General features: G+C 49.2%; 1 protein-coding gene across 2 annotated transcripts; it reads left to right on the plus strand.

Moving 5' to 3' along the window:
• Positions 1–2,968: 2,968 nt before the first annotated feature.
• CACNG6 (calcium voltage-gated channel auxiliary subunit gamma 6) lies at positions 2,969–20,154 on the plus strand. 2 transcript variants are annotated; one of them, XM_007181399.2, is made up of 5 exons: positions 2,986–3,055; positions 4,129–4,524; positions 9,140–9,214; positions 10,947–11,084; positions 19,444–20,154. In XM_007181399.2, the coding sequence occupies exons 2-5, from the start codon at positions 4,191–4,193 to the stop codon at positions 19,680–19,682; spliced, it is 786 nt and encodes a 261-aa protein (XP_007181461.2). In that variant the 5' UTR covers positions 2,986–3,055; positions 4,129–4,190; the 3' UTR covers positions 19,683–20,154. The 2 variants fall into 2 exon arrangements, with proteins under 2 accessions (XP_028022085.2, XP_007181461.2); XM_028166284.2 differs by having other exon boundaries at positions 2,969–4,524.
• The last annotated feature ends 215 nt before the right edge of the window (positions 20,155–20,369 follow it).

The following is a 20,369-nucleotide window of genomic DNA, read 5'->3' on the forward strand; positions in this document are numbered from 1 at the left end:
AGCAGGATGTGGTGACTTTAGGGGAGGAGCCTCAGGAAGAACCCACTGCAGCAGTAACAGCAGTGGGTTGTAAGAAGTAAAGGCACTCGACAAGCATTCTGGCCAAGCAGAGACAGAAGAAAAGCCCTGAGGAGTCGCCGATCTTTGAGGAGGCCCCATGGCGAGCAGGTGAACAAGGATGAGAAAATTGGGGTGAGGTCAGAAGCGTGCGCTGGGGGCCCGTCACGTGGGGGCTTGTAGCCCTGGGAAGAAATTGGAATTTTATTCTAGACTCAGTGGGATGGGCATAGGAATGACATGCTCCTATTTTTATTTATAAAAACAAAACAAAATAACAGAACCGCGTCGCTGTGCTGAGGATAGATTTAGGAGTGAAGGTGGAAGTAAGGAGTTAAGAGGCTTTCGTCCCTGGCTAGTTGAGGCTGATGGTGGCCTGGACCAATGTGGAACTGGTGAGGGTGGAGAAAAATGGAAGAACAGGAAATGGGATTTTGGAGGCAAAGCCCGTGGTGGTGGCGAACTGGATGTAACAGAGGAGGGAAAGAAAAACCAAAGAGAGAGAAGAGAAAAACTCTCTTAACTGTGTGAAGTTGGGTGGTGCTGCTGTGTGTTGCCTGGAAAAGGGTCACCGGGGAAAGGGATCAGGTGGGAGGAGTCAAGCATCCTCCTTGGGCCATGACCAGTTAGAGAGGCATGTAAGAAACCCAAGCTGGGGTATCAGGTAGCCAGTTGGATATGTGAGACTGGAGCTTGGGGGAGAGGTCGTGGTTGGAAATATAAGTTTTGGAAATATCCGCATATAGGAGACAGCATATTTAAAGTCTCAGGACTGGATGAGGTGACCTAGGAGATGAGTGTGGACGACAGAGAAAGAACCCGGCCAGAGACTCGGGGGGCATCTGCATGGTGGGGGGCGGGGAGGAAGATGTAGTTAAGGGGGCAAGGAGTGACCATGAAGTAGGCAGAGACCAGTGCTGAGAACCAGAAAAGGATCCGTGGGAACCAGAAAAGTGGCCACGGGTTAGATAACATGACCCTGACACGAGATCATCGCCGTGCAGCGGTAGGGACTGGAGTTTTGCTTGAGTGAGTGGAAGGAAGAGATTGTGGGAGGGGAGGTGGAGGGAAAGGGAGACCAAGCCATCCTTTTGGTATGAAAGTGAGAAGAACTTTCCCACCAAAGAAAGTTCATACCCTTTCTGTGAAAGGAGAGGAAGGGAGGCTGGCAGACGGGGAGATGGAAGAAAGAAAAATAACCCCCGAGAGGAGAAAGCCATTACAGCAGGCAAGATTGAGGAAGATGGGGAGGCCCAGGGCCGGGAGGGGAAGATGGATTCAGGAGGCAGGGCAGAGGTACTGCAGGAAGGTGTCTGATTTCTCAGAATGGAGACGCTGGTGGATGTCACCCAGCCCAATTCCCGTCTCACGTTGCTGCCAGCACCAGGCACTTTCTCAGATTCCCCTCTGAGTCCTGCCAAGGCCTGGGAATACCCGGTGAGGTGAAGGAAAGAACAGGTTTCACTCATTCATTTAAGAAATAGTCCCTGAGGCCTTCCAGGCACCAGGCCTTGCAATCTCAGAGCTGGAAACTCAGATCCGAAGACAGGCAGTGCGGCCAATCAGAATGCAGAGGGAGGTGTGCTCTGAAGGGGGGGTCCTTCCCTAGCTTGGGAGGGGATGTCTGTGTGTCACCATCTCCCTTCATCCATCCATCCATTTGCCCATTCATTCATTCATGCAGATCACCTACGCACACTTCCTAAGGCCTCCTGTGTACGCCTTTTGGGCTGGGTGGTGCTGAGGACGATGAGATGGGGTTCTCTTACACCCGAGCCCTGCCAGAGGCTGATGGGAGAGCCAGACACAGATGTACACGATCACAATCACATCCCAGGGCAATGCATGCTCCAACGGAAGCAGCACAGGACGCCCAGCGGACAGAGAGGGTTAGGATGCACCGGGCCGGCTGGAGCAGTCAACCATGGGCAAAGGAGTTGGTGAAAGGTGGGTCCCCCCCTGGGCCATCGCAGAGGGGCTGAGGGAGGGAGTCAAGGGGTAAAGATCAGGCCCTGCTGCCATTCCACACGGCTGTCCCCGTTCCTGTCCCTGGGGGAGCTGAAACTGCATGGAAGGTCCCCCGGGGGTGCCCCGTCTAATAAACTCGATGCAGAGGACTGTGGCTCTGGTTCCCACGCCCCTGACACCAGCTTCTCCCTGAGGCCGGCCCTTTCTACCTCCTGGGGAGCGGAGGACCCCAGCCCGGGACTCTGTCTTTCCATCCTTCAAGATGCAAGGGATTTGGGCCCCAGTCTTCTCCTCCTCAGACCCAGGGGTCCAGGCCCCGGCCCCTAACCCCTCATAACCAGGGGTCCAGGCCCCCGGCCCCTCCTCCCTCAGACCCAGGGGTCCGGTCCCCCAGCTCCTCCCCCCTCAGACCCAGGGGTCCAGGCCTCCAGCCCCTCCTCCCTCCAGTCTCACGAGTTAAAGTCCCCAGTTTCTTCTCTTTCAGGGACCCAAGACCCCCGGCCCCAGCTTTCTCCTCCCTCATACCCAGGGGTTGAGGGCCCCCAGCTCCCCCTCCCTCAGACCCAGGAGTCCTGCCTCCCTGCCCCTCTTCCCCTGGACCGAGCAGTTCGGGTTCCCAGCCAGGCCTGCTCCGGACCAAAACTCCTGGTTCCCCGCCCTGCCCCCTCTCCCGCCAGCTGGGAGATGGGACCCTCAGCTCCCGCCCTTGCCCCTTAAGGAAGTAAAAGTCCTTTCGGTCTCCAGCGGGTCGGGACCTGGCCCCCAGCCCCTCCTCCCCGGGCAGCCGTCCTTCTCCCCGCCCCTCGTCTCCTTAAAATACCCGGGATCCCTATGGCAACAGGCGCCGGCAACAGGTGCGGGTGTTATTTACGGGTCAAGCCCGAAATAGCCGGCGATGGTGAAGGGGGTGGGCGGATGGGGGCGAGGCTGGGAGTGAGCGGAGCTGCCGGGCCGGCGGGCGGAGCGAGCAGTGGCGTGCAGAACCGACGGTTCGGAGGCATCGCGGAGCTGGGGTTGGCGCCGCGCAGAGGCAGGAGAGCGAGAGGGGTCCCTACCCAGGAGACGGGGGTGGGAGGCCTGAGGGAGGCGCCTGGCCTGGAGCTGAGCCTGGAGCCGTCCCGACCCGGCCGGCCCTGGGAGCCCGGGGGAGGGGCAGCCGAGTGATCCCAAAGGGACACCAAGTCCCTTCCGGGTCCCAGTTGTCCTTTGAACCGCGTGCGGGGACCTGGTCCCCATTTCCTGAGCCGCTGTGCGGACCACAGCCCCTTCATCTGAGCCCCAGCAGGGACCCCAGGTCCCCCTCCTGAGCCTTGGGGGTGCCCCTCAGCCCCTTTCTCTCAGCCCCTAGGGCAGACCTTCTCTGGTCTGTTCTCTGAATGGCCAGGGAGACCCCCCCACTCCCCTCTTCCTGAATTCCAGCAGGTCCCCAGCCTCCTGTCTCTGAACCCCAGCCAGGACTCTGCTGGTCCCCCCTGTGAAAGTTGGGGGAATCCTACTGCCTCTCTGAGACTCTGAAGTAATTCTGACCTCCCCTTCTGAACTCCCTGCACCCCAGTTTTCCTCTTCTGAACCCCAGAGGGGACCCAACTTCTCCTTCCCCAGACTCTGAGCCCAAAGAAGCCAGGAAGCATCTCCTCTCAAACACAGAGAGGACCTCAGCTCCCCTTCCTGTGTACCCCAAACTCTGAGCCCTAGTGGGAAGCTCGGATTCCCACCCCCCGCCCCCGCAAGGAAAGACAGCTTCCCTTGGTGATTCCCTCCAGTGGGGACCCCAGAGCAGCCCCTCAGAGCTTCAGCTGACACTCAGTTCTCCTGCTTCTGGAGCTCTCAGGCCCCCCTCCTGGGTACCCAGGCTCTAGCCGTGAGGCTGGGGGCACCTAGCTTTATCTCTAGTCTCATCTTCTTTGCTGAGCTTCTGTGGGTACCCCAGGCTCTTCTCTGAACCCCAGAGGGTTCCCAGCAGAGGATCTAGGTCCCAGAAGTGACCTCGACTTCCTCGTTTGAGGTTCCAGGGAGGATTCAGATCTTCCCATTTCACAGACCAGTGGAAACTGAGCCCCTCACCCGCTTCAAGACCCCAGGCGCTTCCCTCCCCACTCCCAGCCCTCAGGAGACCGCCTCAGCTCTGCCTCCTTTGCCCCTGGGCCCTATCGCCCGCGACGAGGATGATGATGTGGCCCAACTTCTTCATGCACGAGGAGGACCGCCGGCTGGGGGCCGTGGGCCGGCGGCGAGCTCACGGGGCGCGCAAGGCCAGCATGACCCCGGAGCACGAGGGGAAGATCAAGCTGGCGCTGCTGCTGACCTCCGTGGGTGCCACGCTGGCAGTGCTGGCCGTGGGCACCGAGTTCTGGGTGGAACTCAACACCTACAGGGACAACGGCAGTGCCGTCTGTGATGCCGCCCACCTGGGGCTCTGGAAGATGTGCACCAAGCGACTGTGGCAGGCGGACGTGCCCGCGGGCAGAGACACCTGCGGCCCAGCGGAGCTGCCCGGAGGTGAGCGGCCGCCGCCCCCGCGCACGGCTTGTATCCCGTGTCTGAGGAACCCGTGCCTGAGCCCCGAGGAGAGAGAGGTTGCACCCTCAGAATGCGCCCCTACCCACATCAACCTGTGCTCCGGGGACAGCCTCTGCCCCAGGCACGAACTGTGCAGAGAGGGAGTCTGTACCCCCAAACTAGCCTGCACCCCCAGGCCAGTCTGTAGCTCTAGACCAGCCTCTGCCCCCAGAGCAGCCTGTTCCCCCAAACCTGTCTGTCCTAGACCAGCCTGTACCTCCAGAGCAGCCGGTGCCCTTGTCCTATGACCTCCAGAGCTCCTATGCTCCCAGCACAGCGTGTGATCCCAGACATTTCTGTGTCCCCAGAGCAGCCTGTACCCCCAGCAAGCCCGTGTTCCTAGAGAAGCCTTGTGCCTCTGCACACAGCCTGTGTCCCCGGACCCAGCCGATGACTCCAGACACAGCTGGTGCCCTCAGACAGCCTGTGTCTCCCAGAAACGCTCGCGCCCCTGAGACAGCCTGCACCCTTAGAGGAAGACTCTGGGTTCCTGGTGTCAGCTTGCTCTTCCCACCCTGGAGACAGTCTGCACCCCCATCCTGTGGGCCCTGGGGAGAAAGACCACCTTGATGCCCACCCCAAAGTACAGTCTATGCTGTTCCCTCCTACCAATTCCACCAAACAGCTCTCACCAAACACCTCCCAACATCCCAGGGCAGACCTTGTGCTTCCTGGAAAATCTTCTTCGTTTCCTACGCATTCCACCTCAAATTCCCCGACTGGACACTCCAGCCCTTCTCATTTTCTCTTCCAGGCACCTCGACACCCCTCACTTCCCTACAGAGTGGCTGTTTCACCCCTACCCATGCCAGAGAGCTATCCCATACCTCTCACTCTCCCAGACAGGCCATGCCATGCCCTAAACTTATACCAGAGGGACATCCTATACCCCTAGGGAACGGGAATGGGATCTCACTTCGCCTCTACTGACCCAAGGAAACTATCTGACACCCCTCAGAGCCCATTTAGGATGTTGCATGCTTGATCACCCGTATGGCATCTACAACACTCTTTCCTCTCCAAAGGATGTCCTATAATCTCAGTACCCCTCAAAGAAGATCTCCTATCCCTCTGGGCTCCAGATGGGATTTCCCTCCTTCTTCACTTTTCCAGATGTGATCTCTGACATCCCTAGGGTCCAAATTAGGATGTTGCAAGCCCTTGATAGCAAAGTGGGATGCCAAGCACCCTTGTTATCTGAGGTACCACCCACTCAGCGTGCAGACGGGCTAATTCTCACCCCTCAGAGCCTCAAGCAGGAAGTTCCCAAATTTTTGAGAAATAGGATGCTCTGGTAATAAAAAATGTTAGGTGCTAATGTAGTGCCCGGCTCTGTTCTAAGTATTTCACTTGCATGAACTCATCAATCCTCATAGCAACCCTATTATCATCCCCAAAATGAGGAGCGAGAAATATAAATGTCTCAGTCTATGCACCCAGGCTAGTCATATGGGGTTTGAACCCTGGTCATCTCTGTTCTTTCTTCTTTTTTTTTTTTAATTTTAAAAAATTTAAAGAAATGTATTGGAGTATAGTTGATTTACAATGTTGTGTTAGTTTCTGCTGTACAGCAAAGTGAATCAGTTATACATATACATATATCCACTCTTCTTTTAGATTCTTTTCCCATATAGGCCATTACAGAATATTGAGTAGAGGTCCCTGTGCTATACAGTAGGTTCTTATTAGTTATTTATCTTATATATAGTAGTGTGTATATCCCAGTTTATCCCTACCCCCCTTATCCCCTGGTTACCATAAGTTTGTTTTCTACATCTGTGACTCTACTTCTGTTTTGTAAATAAGTTCATTTGTACCCTTTTTTTAGATTCCACATATAAGCTATATCATATGATATTTGTCTTTCTGTGTTTGACTTATTTCACTCAGTATGACAGTCTCTAGGTCCATCCATGTTGCTGCAGATGGCATTATTTTGTTCTTTTTTATGGCTGAGTAATATTCCATTGTATATATGTACCATATCTTCTTTATCCATTCCTCTGTTGACAGACATTTAGGTTGCTTCCATGTCTTGACGATTGTAAACAGTGCTGCAACGAACATTGGGGTGCATGTATCTTTTTGAATTATGGTTTTCTCTGGATATATGCCCAGGAGTGGGATTACTGGGTCATGTGGGAGCTCTATTTTTAGTTTTTTAAGGAACCTCCATACTGTTCTCCGTAGTGGCTGTACCAATTTACATTCCCACCAACAGTGTAGGAGGGTTCCTGGTCATCTCTGTTCTTAACAACGACACTATATTGCATCTCACTAGTCCATAAATATGTCCCAAAGGTCCTCACTGCACTGGGGGGGCTGTCCTGCCCCACCTAACTGCATAATATGGGGTCCCTCACATCCGTTGATGTCTCCCTAATGGTCAGAAAGAGCTTCAGTCTCCTTAAAGGACCATCACCATCATCCCACAATCCTGACCCTTCAGAGGACATCTCACAAATTTCAAGATTTCAGAAATATCCCACACATCCCATGGCCCATCAAAGGACATCCCAAAGGGGGGTGACCCATATCCTACTCTTTTCCAAATGGGATATGCCATATCCTCTGGGGTCAGAGACAAGATGCCCTAAATCATTAGTAGCCAAAATGGGATGCCAGACACCCCATACTCTCTCAGAAAGATGTACCACACCTTCTTATTCTCTAGTTGAGACTTCCCATTTCCCTTGTAGAGGAAGACCGCTTTCCCCCCACCGACTTGTGACAGGTTGCATCCTCACCGTTTGCTCTGCTGCACGAAGCATCCTTTACTTTTTGCTGCTGCAGGATAAGGACTCACATTTCCCACTGCTCCTGCCAGGACATCTCATGCCCTTTTCTTTCCTTGAGAGTACCAGGTGGAGTGTCCCGCACCACCTCACCTGACTCTGGAGTTTATCTCTTGTCCCTCAGCATCCCCCTTCAATTTGGAAAGTTCCTTTCCACTTCCCCAGACCACCTGACCTGTCTCCTATTTCTTATACCCCTCTTATTCTCGACCTCTCTCCTCCCTTTCCCTCTGTTCTCTCCTCAGTTTCCCCATCTGTGGAATGAGAAAGTTGGAGTAGGTGAATTCTGTGGGAAGTTCTGGCTTTAAAATGCAATTTAGAAAGCGCCTTTTTTTAGTGTGGCATTTCTTGAACTTCAAGTACACAAATTTGGATGAATCATACTTTTCAGTTTATGCCACAAAATCATTACCAGCCTTTGCAAGATCCTTCTTGTGCTTTATTTTACATTCTTATTCTTTTTTTTCATTCTTTCCTAACTCATCTCTTTAATGCATTTGATATGCATCCATGAATATGTATTTTAACTTAGAAAATATAGTAGTTTTTTATATATGTATGTATTTTAATTTCCATAAATGATATCGTGCTATAGATTTTTTCCTATTTTTGATTTTTTTGCTCAACACTGTTTCTCAAATCTCTCTGTGCTGCTTTCTGTTAGTCTAGTTCATGGCTACTATGTGCTGCAGAGACTTGCCCAGGAAGCATCCATCACATTTACTTGTCTATTCCAATAGAGATGGGCACCTAGGTTGATTCCAACTCCCTGTTTATTTATTTATTTATTTTTGGCTGCGCCGTGTGGCATTTGGGCTCTTAGTTCCCGGACCGGGGATCGAGCCCAAGCCCACTGCAGTGGAAGCGCAGAGTCCTAACCACTAGACCACCAGGGAAGTGTCCCCAACTCCCTATTATTATAAACAGTGTTGCAATGAACATCATGCAACCCATATATGTTCCTGCACGTGGTTTTTTTCTGAATGTATACCCAGAAGTGAAACTGTTGGGTTATAGGGATAAACATACTTCACTTCATAAAGTATGTCAGAGTGCTTTCCAAAAAGACTAGTACCCATTTACACCCCCAGCTGTTTCCTCTTATCCTTCCAATGCTTGATATTATCCTTTTAATATTTGCCAATCTAACGGATCTAAAGTGCCATCTCCCTGCTGATTTAAGTTGCATTTCTGTGATCCCTGGTGAGGTGGAGAATCTCTTCATGTACTTGTGAGTAATCCACGCTTCCTCTTCTATGAATTGACTATTCATATCCTTTGCCCATTTTTCAATTGGGTTATCTCTCTTTTCTTGCTGATCTGCAAGAATTCTTTGTGTAGTCTAGACATGAATCCTTTCTGAGATAAGAATCTCTTCTGAGTCTGTTAGCCTTCTGCCTGGATCTTGGGGTGCTTTGTTGAATAAAGTGATTATCCATTTCTAATCTCACTGGACCCTAAACAAACTCATATGACAGAGCCAGGAAAGAGACTATTAACTCACTTTATACGGGAAGAATTAGAAGCTCAGAGAAGTCAATAGCCCACTCAAGGCCACAGATCTGGACCTCAAAGTTCTGGATTGGAATCCCAGCTCCTGTGATAGTAGGTGGTTTTACTTCTTTGAGCATGATTTCTCTCGGTCTATCAGGGATGCTAATTTCATATTTCTAGGTTATTGTGAGCTATGTTAAATGTCCAGCCCTGAGCTTGTCATTACCATGTCATTACCTCTCTTTTTCTCTCTCCTGCTGCCACAGAAGCAAACTGCACTTATTTTAAATTCTTCACCACGGGAGAGGATGCTCACATCTTCCAGAGAACCACAAAGAAAGGTAAGAACTTTTCGCCTGGTGGAGGGGATATGCTGACCACGCTAAAGGATTTCTTTTCTGTAAACTGAAGTATAGTTGATTTCCAATATTGTGTTCATTTCAGGTATACAGCAAAGTGATTCAGTTATTTTTTTCAGATTATATTCCATTATGGTTTATTAAAAGGTATTGATTATAATTCCCTGTGCTATACAGTAAGTCCTTGTTGCTTATCTATTTTATGCATAGTAGTTTGTATCCGTTAATCCCAGAGGGGTTCTTGAGAGCATTGTCTTCTTCTCTGCTTTGCCGCAGAATGGGCACAAGCTCCTAAATCCTGGGGAGGTCTCATCTTTGGAGACAGGTGGTTCTCCAGAGCCCTGTGTCCAACATTCCTGCCTCAGCTCTGCTTTTGCCGCATGCCGTGTCACTTGGGGCAAGTCCCAGCCCCTCTCTGTGGATAGTACGTTAGCATCTCACAAGTGTGCATCTCCCACATGCTAAACACAGCGCTGGGTGTTTCATTTATAAGAGTTCCAGTGCTTGCCATGACCCTGCAGGGCAGGGGCTTTATCTTAATCTTCCAGATGAGAAAACACAAGTCCATAAATGGTTTAATTTATTTTCCCAGGAAGTGGCAGAGGCAGAGGCAGGATTCAAACCCAAATAATTCCAACTCTAAAGCAGTGCTCTTCAATAAAATATTCCATGAGAATGGAAATGTTCTGTATCTGCACTGACCGATAGGGTAGCTACTGGCCACGTGTGGCCGGTGCAACTAAGACACTGAGTTTTAAATTTTGTTCAATTTAAATCCATTTAAAATTAAGAGACCCTCCGTGGCTAGTGTCTACCATACTGGACAATAAAACTTTTTAGACTTTACCCTTTCTTCTACTCTAACCACAGTCTCTCCATCACCCCAGTATTTCAATATCCCCACCAGTAAAGGAATTGCGGTCAGTATGTCAATATCCCCACTAGTAAAAGAATTGTGGTATGTCATGAACCTTATCTGGTCTTTGTAAAGATTTAATGAAATGATGCAGCTAAGACATGCAGTATGGTGCCTGGCACATAGTAGGTCCTCCATAAACAGTGGAGGACTCTTTATGGAGGACCTACTTACCCTCTCCACTCCTGTCTTTTTTATCTTGGTGCTAAGTGAGCTTGGGCAAATCGCTGTGCTCCCCTAGGATAGCAAAATAATCACAGGGCACACATATGGAACAAGTGCTGTGTGCCAGGTGGTGCACTGGCTGCATTACATATGTGATTTCTAATCCTCACAGCAGTCAAGTAGAGATTTTGATCTTCATTTTCCAGAGGAGGAAACTGGGGTTCAGAGCGGTTCAGTGACTTTACCAGAATCTTCCAGCTAGAAAGTACCTGGGGAGAGTTCTGACTTGGATCATTCCACTGTAACGTACCACCTTCTCTGTTGTCTCCCACACACCCCACTGCCTCAGTTTCCTCACCGGTAAACAAATGGTGACCAGATCATAAGTAATACTTGGTAGTTCCCATCTCCTTCTAATCCTGGCTCTGTCCTTTCTTTGCTCTGTGACCATAAGCAATTAACTGACCCTTTCTGAGTCTTAGTTCTTCCTTCAACAGTATAAGTAAAACATTGGACTGGATGATCTTCTACTTGAAAATTCTTCTCTAGTCCTGGATCTTCTGGGTCCCTCTATGGGAGTTCTCTCTACTCCCTACATCCTGTATTCTCTACTTCCCCTTCCCCTCCTCACAGAGGTAAATCTGGCAGCTGCGGTGATAGCAGTGCTAGGCCTGGCAGTCATGGCCCTGGGGTGCCTCTGTATCATCATGGTGCTCAGCAAAGGTGCAGAGTTCCTGCTCCGGGTTGGAGCCATCTGCTTTGGCCTCTCAGGTGAGGGTTCAGAGCCTGCAGACTGAGGACATTGCATGCTGGGAGGTCGGGTCTCCAAACACCATTGCATGTTGGGAGGTCAGGTCTCCAAGCACTGTTGCATGATGGGAAGTTGGGTTTCCAAGCACTGTTGCATGCTGGGAGGTCGAGGGAGGTCTCCAAGCCCCGTTGTAGGCTGGGAGGTTGGGTCTCTAAGCCCTGTTGTGTGCTGGGAATTGGCGGAAGCTCAAAGGCTATAGAAGTCTCAAAGATGGGAGAGTTCTAAGTTCTGTTGTTGACTGGGAATTGGGGAGTCTCCAAAGACTTATTTAGATTGGAATCTAGGGTCCCCAAGCACTGTTGCAAGCTGGGACGTTGAGGGAGGTCCCCATGCACTGTTGTATGCTGTCAGGTTGAGGAAGGTCTCTAAGCACCATTGCCTGCTGGGAAGCACAAGGGCTATAGTAGGCTCAAATGTGAGGATGGTCCAAGCGCTTTTGTTGGCTGGGAGTTGAAGGTTCTCCAAACACTCTTTTAGATTTGGACCTGGAGTCTGCAAGAACTGTTGCATTTTTGGAGTTGGGGGTCCAAAACAATTCTGCATCTTGCGAAATGTAGCCCTCATTGGATCAAATGTTTTCTAAGGTGGATAGATAAGTCGTTAACTATATAAGCTTCATTTATTTATCTTTCGTGTGTCTACTGAGCACCTACTATGTTCCAGGCACTGAGCTAAGGGCTGGAGCTATAAGATTAATAAGACAGACACTGTGTCTGCCCTCATAGAGCCTAGATTCTGACAGAGATAGACAGTAACCAATAATTACACATATAATAATCCAACTATAATTGTGATGAGAGTTATGATAAAGCATATAAGGGGTACACACTGGGGTAGGGGGGCTTGTCAGAGAAACTTCCTGAGAAAGTGATATTTAAGCTGATAATCGAAGGAGGAACAGAAATTATCCAGTCAGAATATGGAGTTGACAGTAGTGGTGGCAATGTTGGTGATGTTTGTTGTGGTGGAGGTGATGATGGTGATGATGGTGATGCCCTTGATGTGGTAATAGTGGTGATGGGATAGCACATATGTAGTCTGTAAAAGACTTGGCAAGTTTAAAAGAAGATGAGTGAACAGAATGAAGAACAGAGCATAGAGCGGGGCAAAGTTTGCGCAAATGTACATGGTAGCCTTAGTTAGCAAATGCAGTAGAGGCTTGGTGCAAGATGAGTCAAGGGAGGGAATTCCCTGGTGGTGCAGTGGTTAGGACTCTGCGCTTTCACTGCAGAGTGCCTGGGTTCAATGCAGAGGGCATGGGTTCAATCCCTGGCTGGGGAACTGAGATCCTACAAGCTCTGCGCGGCCAAAACAAAAACAAAAATAAAGGAGACAGGGAGATATGAGTGTTCAAGAGCACACTCGAATAGAAATGATTAGTAATCACATTCTTATTATTGTTTTGTGCCTTAGAGAGCTTCCTAAATAAAGGGGGAAATTCAGTCATTCCCTGTCTTTCATTTATTCATTAGAAAGGTGTCTGCCCTTAACGAGATTATCATCTGGTTAAGGACAGAGAAATGATACAAAGCATCCCACAGTTACAAACTGCAGTAAGTGCTACGAAGGAAAAGTAGAGTTCTGTGAGAATGCATAATGAGGGCACTTCATTTAAAGCCGAGTTAGAGAAGGCCTCTCTGAGGAGATGACGCTTAAAACATCAAAGTATGGATAACCAAGCTAGAAAGAGTTCGGTGAATTTCGAGTCCTGAAAGAAAGCCAGTGAGTCTGGAGCATGGAGCGTGACGAGGATACTGGTTTAAAAGACAAACCAGGGCTTCCCTGGTGGTGCAGTGGTTGAGAATCTGCCTGCCAATGCAGGGGACACGGGTTCGAGCCCTGGTCCGGGAAGATCCCACATGCCGCGGAGCAACTGGGCCCGTGAACCACAACTACTGAAACTGCGCGTCTGGAGCCTGTGCTCCGCAACAAGAGAGGCCGCGATAGTGAGAGGCCCGCGCACCGCGATGAAGAGTGGCCCCCACTTGCCGCAACTAGAGAAAGCCCTCGCACAGAAACGAAGACCCAACACAGTCATAAATAAATAAATAAATAGTCATAAATAAATAAATAAATAAAGAACGTGAATTTCTTAAAAAAAAAATTTTTTTTAAAGAGTTAGTGATTAATGGTTCGTTTAAATCAAATTATTCAAAATCTGAATAACTCAAATAAAAGATGCCCAGTTTGAATAATAAAGTTGACACCATTGTTCTAACAGGGCTTGTAAGAGACCATGTTGTCTGAACTCTCTGAGGTCCTGGAGAAGAGAACCAATACTGAAGGTCCAGGGGCAGAACGTGAGTGAGAGTGAGGTTGGGTCGCTCTCTGAGTCTGAAACCGAACTGGACAACAGAGTGAGTAAAGAAAACGATACTCAGACAAAAAAGAAAAAGAAAAAGAGCTAGACAAATGCACACTCTTGTTATTATTTCTCCCAGTTTTTTTTTTTTGAGTGTACATATCATTGTTTTCTTTCCCACCAAGAAAAATAACTGAGAGGCCACTTTTTCTGCTTTTTCACTTAAAAATCCACCCACGGCGCCCTTGCCTGTGTGCTGCTTCCATGACAGCACTCGTAGGTTTGTGGCAGGTTCCATGGAGCACGGCCCTCTGTCAGTAACGTCCCCCTGCCCCCTCTCCCACCAGCCTTCCTACCTGGGGTGACATCATATCAAAATGAGTGACGGGGCTTCCCTGGTGGCGCAGTGGTTGAGAATCCGCCTGCCAGTGCAGGGGACACGGGTTCGAGCCCTGGTCTGGGAAGATCCCACATGCCGCGGAGCAACTAGGCCCGTGAGCCACAACTACTGAGCCTGCGCGTCTGGAGCCTGTGCTCCGCAACAAGAGAGGCCGCGATAGTGAGAGGCCCGCGCACCGCGATGAGGAGTGGCCCCCACTCGCCGCAACTAGAGAAAGCCCTCGCACAGAAACGAAGACCCAACACAGCCAAAACTAACTAACTAAATAAATAAATAAATAATTTAAAAGACAAACCAGGAAATCAACAGGGAATCAAAAGATTTGGGTTGGAGTCCCAAATTCCAACCCAGGGAGGAGATAGAAACTAGGCAAATCAATAATACTCATATAAATTAATATATGTTAACAATTACCACTTGTGGTAAATGCTATAAATGAAAAGTAAAGAGTCTAATGAAAATGTATAACAGGGAGACCCAACAGAGACTTGACTGGTGGTGGTCAGGGAAGCCTTCTCAGAAGAAGTGTAATTCAAGTAAGGATGTAGAGAATGAGGATGTGTACGGCGGGCTCAGGGAGGGGTAAGCAGACAGTTATTCCAAGCAGCACGAAGGTCTCCAGGCTTGAACAACTTGGGTGCATTTAAAGTCCTGAATGGGACTTCCCTGGCGCTCTGGTGGTTAGGATGCCGTGCTTCCGCTGCAGGAGGCTCGGGTTTGATCCCTGGTCTGGGGCACTAAGATCCCGCATGCCACGCGGTACAGCCAAAACATAAAAATAAAATAAAACAAAAATAAAGTCCTGAAAAAAGTCCTACTCCATACTGCTGTAGGATGGGAAGGGCAGCCTGAGAGGAGGCTGAAGAAACAGGCAGGGGCCAAGTCACGTGGGCCCTTCTAGGTCATTCGAGGGAAGTCAGGTTCGATCAGGGAGAAGGTAAAGTGATCTGCCTAAGAGAAGAGTCTTGGAGTAGACCTGGCTGGGCTCAAACCCACGTGCCCCTTTTCTAGGCTTCGATTTTCCCATCTGTAAAGTGGGGATAATAATAATAATACCCATTCATAAGGTCTAGTGGAAGAGGTGAGATGTGGGAGCATTTGGTTAGATTCTTGTTTGCAAAGCTAGTGTGTCAAGGCCAGGGCTCCACAAACTACAGCCCACGGTCAAATCCTACCTGCCTCTTGTGTTGGAGTTAGTGACATTTTAAAACCATAAGTCATATTGCGGTTCCTACCTAGATCGAAAGCCACGGATGAATTTCTACCACTAGAATAACGTGGCTCTGAGGTCTTATGTGGCCTGGCTCCTGGCTACGTGAGACTTCACCTCTTACCATTTGTTCTCTCTGTTCTGTCCATGTTAACCTCTTTGCTGTTCTCGGACCCTCCAAGTTCATTCCCTCCTCAGAGCGTTTTGCACTGCTGTCGCCTCAGCCTGGAATGCTCTTCCGCCAGCGCTTCCCATGTCTCATTTCTGCAGATCATTTCAGTCGCTGATCATACGTCACCTCCTCAGAAAGACCATTGTTGGCCACCTTGTCTACGGTAGACCTCTTCCCTGCTGTGTCCCTACCTTGCCTTATTTTTCTTCGTAGAATTGATCACTACCTGAAATTATGCATTTATGTATGCCTTTGTTTGCTAGGGCTGCCATAACAAAGTACCACAGACTACGTGCCTTAAACACCAGAAATGTATTTTCTCACAGTTCTGGGGGCTGGAAGTCCGAGGTCAACATGTCATCAGCAGGTTCGGTTCCTTCTGAGGCCAATCTCCTTGGCGTGTAGAGGGCTGTCTTCTCCCACTGTCCTCACATGATCCTTCCCCATGCTTGCCTGTGTCCTCATCTCTTCTTATAAGGGCACCAGACATACTGGATCAGGGCCCACCCTAATGACCTCATTTTAAGTGAATTACCTCTTTAAAGGCCCTAACTCCAAATATAGTCAATTCCAAGGCACTGGGGATCAGGACCCCAATGTGTGAACTTTTGGGGGTATGCAGTTCAACCCACATCGATACATTTACCTGATTTTTGTCCATCTCCCCTTTGGGGGTGAATTTCCAGGAGGACAGCCCCTTCATTAGGTTTTTTTTTTTTCCTGGGCCGCGCTGTGTGACATACAGGATCTTAGTTCCCCGATCAGGGATTGAACCCGTGCCCCCTGCATTGGGAGCACGGAGTCTTAACCACTGGACCGCCAGGGAAATCCCTAGTTTTGTTCTTGTATTTTATATATATTTTATAATGAGAGTTCAATTAAGATCTGTTGACTGAATGAGAGAATGCATGAATTAGCAGTGGAATGAAGGGGACTCGATGGTGTCTCTCCCTCGTCCGGATGCTTTTGCACCTCCAGTGCCCTGATGCTGACCTGCATGAGGTCAAGAAGGGATCACAAAGGGACCACTGAGCCACGTTACGCAGACTCCAGGCTGTATTCTCCAGGCCCCTGACTTAAAACCATGGGGGAGGGCTTCCCCGGTGGCACAGTGGTTAAGAATCCGCCTGCCAATGCAGGGGACACAGGTTCGATCCCTGGTCCGGGAAGATCCCACATGCCTCAGAGTAACGAAGCCTGTGCGCCACAACTACTGAGCCTGCAAGCCACAACTACTGAAGCCCGAGTGCCACAACTACTGAAGCCCGCACGCCTAGAGCCTGTGCTCCGCAACAAGAGAAGCCACCGCAATGAGAAGCCCGCGCACCGCAACGCAGAGTAGGCCCCGCTCGCCGCAACTAGAGAAAGCCCGCGCGCAACAACGAAGACCCAACGCAGCCAAAAATAAAAAATAAATAAAATAAAATAAATTAATTGTTTTAAAAAAGTTAAAAAACAAAACAAAAACAAAACCATGGGGGAACTGGGAGTGTAGGGAGGAAGGAAGGTCAGAGATCAAGGTTGAAGTCAGACTGTGGGGTCTGAGAGGGGAGGCAGCCAGGATGCATGAGCCATGCGTGACCGTTGGAGGGTCCTACATGATCTTACTCTGCCCGCCTCTGTGCTTCCACTGCCCACCACCCTCCCCTCCCCCATCCTCTTTGCTCCGCTGCACTGACTTTTCTTTCTTTCCCTCTAACACACTCTACTCCACCCTACCACAAAGCCTTTGCACCAGCCGTTCCGTCTGCCCAGAATAGCCATCGCTGTTTTGTGCGTGGCTGGCTTCTTTTCGTCCATTTGGGTCTCAGCTCCAATGGCTTTTCTGATGACACCATGTAAAGTCCCAGCCCCACCCCTGGATGTCACGGCCCTTCCCATCACTCTGTTTTTATCTCCTTCCTAGCGTGCATCACTGTCTGAAATTATCCCGTCTTCTCATGTGTTTACTTTGGCAGTTACAACCTGGTCGCCCGCAGGCCAGCGACGGCCCATAAATGTGCTTTGTTTGGCGGGCAGTGTCTAAAGATTTCTCTGAGCCAATATTTAAAGGTTGGGTGAATTCCCGTAAAAATCATAATCATTTAAAAAAATGCTAGCTGTTCTTGAAAAATCAGAAGATCTGGTCTACTGAGTCGCCGTTTCTGATGGGCTGCATGCAGTTGGCTGAAGCTGGGTTTGGGCTACGCTTTGCCATTGCGCCCACCGCACCTGCCTGCTCACTTGTTTGTACTTTCTCATTGTCTCTTGGAGACATTTGAGTTTTGCAAGCCTTGGTTTATTTGTTTACCATTTGTCTCCTCCAAGTAGAACATAGGTTCTGTCAGGTTACGGTTCTTTTGTCTGTCTTGTTCCTTTTTTTTTTTTCTTTAATCAAATTGCATTACTTGACTGATTTTCTTTTCATTTTGTAATCCACCATCACTCTTTTTTCTTTTCAACTTTATTGGGATATGATTGACAAGTATAAATTGTGTGTGTATACACACACACACACACACACACACATATATATATTGTGTGTATATATATATATATATATATATATATATACGCACAATTGTATATAAGGTATACAACTTGCAGGATCTCAGTTCCCTGACCAGGGATTGAACCTGGGCCATGGCAGTGCAAGTGCTGAGTCCGAATCACTAGACTGCTCGGGAAGTCCCCTACAACTTGATGTTTTGATATATTTTGGTATACATGATGAGGTGATCACCACAATCAAACAAGTTAACACGTTCATCACCTCACATAGTAAATTTTTTTTTTGTAGTGAGAACATTTAAGACCTACTCTCTTAGCAAATTTTATGTATACAGTATTATTAACTATAGTCACCATGCTATACTCACTATAGTGCTATAGTCAACTATAGTCACATTAGATCTCCAGAATTTATTCCTCTCCAAACTGGAAGTTTGTGCCCTTTGACCAGCATCTCCCCATTTTCCCCTCCACTCAGTCCCTGGCAGGCACCGTTCTGCTCTCTGCTTCTACGGTTTCAACTTAGATTCCATCATCACTCTTTACTGAAGTCTTAATGGACTCTTAATTTGACTTTTGTGATTCTTGATTCCTTGGTTTGCTTTGTGCTTTTTTTAAGCGGTGAAAGACACATTCACATAAAACTTACCATCTGAACCATTTGTAAGTGTCCACTTCTGTGGCGTTAAGTCCATTCACGTGGTTGTGCAGCTGTCACCACCATCCATCTCCAGACCTTTTGCATCTTCCCCAATTAAAACTCCGTCCCCATTAAACACCAACTCCCCATTCCTCCTCCCCACCCCCACACCCACCTTTTCTACTTTCTGTCTCTATGAATTTGTGTCTTGTTCTTTCTTTCTCTCCAGCTTCTAAAATTGTGCCTGCTATAGAGTAGGTGCTTAATAAGCAGTTGTTGACGGGGTGAGAGTGAAACTGCAGAAATGCATCTCGCGGGGCTCCGAGGAGCTCCGGTTCTTTATGTCTCAGCACAGAAAGGATTCAGCGAGAGGCCAAGTGATAGATAAGAAGTGATTTATTAGAATAAGATGCTTGTGCGCCTTACAAGCAGGTGAGCTAGAGGGTGCCGCCCCGAGAACTTAGCGGGGTACAGTTTTATAATCACAGGAAAAACGGGGAGGGGGAGAAGACGACCTTCTTCCTCATTCTTGAGTACACATCAAGCTTCCATCATCAGCTCCTCCTCCAAGTCAGGCGGGAGAGTTTTCTTGTCCCTACATGGTCAAACTGGGACTGTCATGGCACAATGGAAATGAGCAAAAAGGCGGTAACATATACTAAAATATGATGAATTGTCTCAGCTTGCAGCATAATGTCAACTTTTCCTTATATTTTTGTTGTTAATGTGCGCCGAGGAGCGTTAGGAATCATTAACTTCCTGAGCTCTCTGGGCAGGATGTGGGTCTTATTCCACCGTTGTTTCATTGTCTGGGGGCATGTCTCAGGCTTCTGTTGCATGGTTTTGTGGTTAAGCGAACCTGCTTTCTTGAGTGACCATTAACTTACAGGGGTCTCCCATGCTTTTTTTTCTTTACTTACAGTCCCCTAGTGGGATTAACTATGTAATCACCTACTTTGTCCCTTTACTCTGTTCCTATCACTAGGGGGTCCCCCAGGTTTCTTGTCTGAGTAAGCATGTGATGGGGTATATTGGGGGAGAGGCTCAGACCTCCATTGGGGACCCCAGGGGCCTGAGGGCCACATCTGTTCTCCTCTCCCCACAGGCCTGCTGCTTCTGGTCAGCCTGGAGGTGTTCCGCCACTCCGTGCAAGCCTTGCTGCAGAGAGTTAGCCCTGAGCCTCCCCCATCCCCGGCCCTGACCTATGAATACTCCTGGTCTCTGAGCTGTGGCTTGGGGGCCGGCCTGGTCCTGATCCTGGGGAGTGGCTTCTTTCTCCTGCTCACCCTGCCTCCCTGGCCCTGGGGCTCCCTCTGTCCCAAGTGGGGGCACAGGGCCACCTAGGGCCACCGTTGTGCTTTCTCTAAGCAACTCCCAAACCCTTCTCCTTTCTCCATCATGCCCCTCAGAATCTTTTGCCCCATGTCCTAGAGAAACTGTGTTCTCCCTGCCCTGGGGGCCCATGCTGTTTGCACAGAACTGCCCCTCATGCCCTCATCTTTTTTCTCTGTAAATATGTTTTTCTCGGGGGCTGAATTTGAGTTGCTTAGGAGTGGGACAGGGAGAGGATTTTTGCAAACGAGGGTCCCCAGGGAAGGCTGGTGGGGACCTGATGGGGTAACTAGGGAGTAGGGGGGGTGGGGTCAGGGGGTCTTGGGAGGGAGTTGGAGCTATTTGTTCCACAGATTTGGATGTATTTGCTTGTGGGAGAGACTTCCTCCAGGGAAACAGGGGAAGAGGGGAGGAGAGAATCTCTGGGTCTGACCTCACTGTGGTCTGATTTGGGATTAAAGGTTTGGAAATTTAACAACTTTGATTTGGAGTCCGTTGTGATGTGATTTGTGCACTCCAGGGTAGAGAAAAGGGGTCACTTGTGCTCTCCAGAAACCCACTACATGCTACTTGTCAGCCCCAAAGTCACATGTCAATGAACCCATAGAGAGTGACAGAAAACTCAACAGTTTGGAACACAAACACTGTTATGGGTTGAAGGGGTCCCTCCTGAAAGTATATGTTGGGGGTCCTAACCAC

The sequence above is a fragment of the Balaenoptera acutorostrata genome, chromosome 19 (assembly GCF_949987535.1).
Source record: "Balaenoptera acutorostrata chromosome 19, mBalAcu1.1, whole genome shotgun sequence".
Taxonomy (NCBI): domain Eukaryota; kingdom Metazoa; phylum Chordata; class Mammalia; order Artiodactyla; family Balaenopteridae; genus Balaenoptera; species Balaenoptera acutorostrata.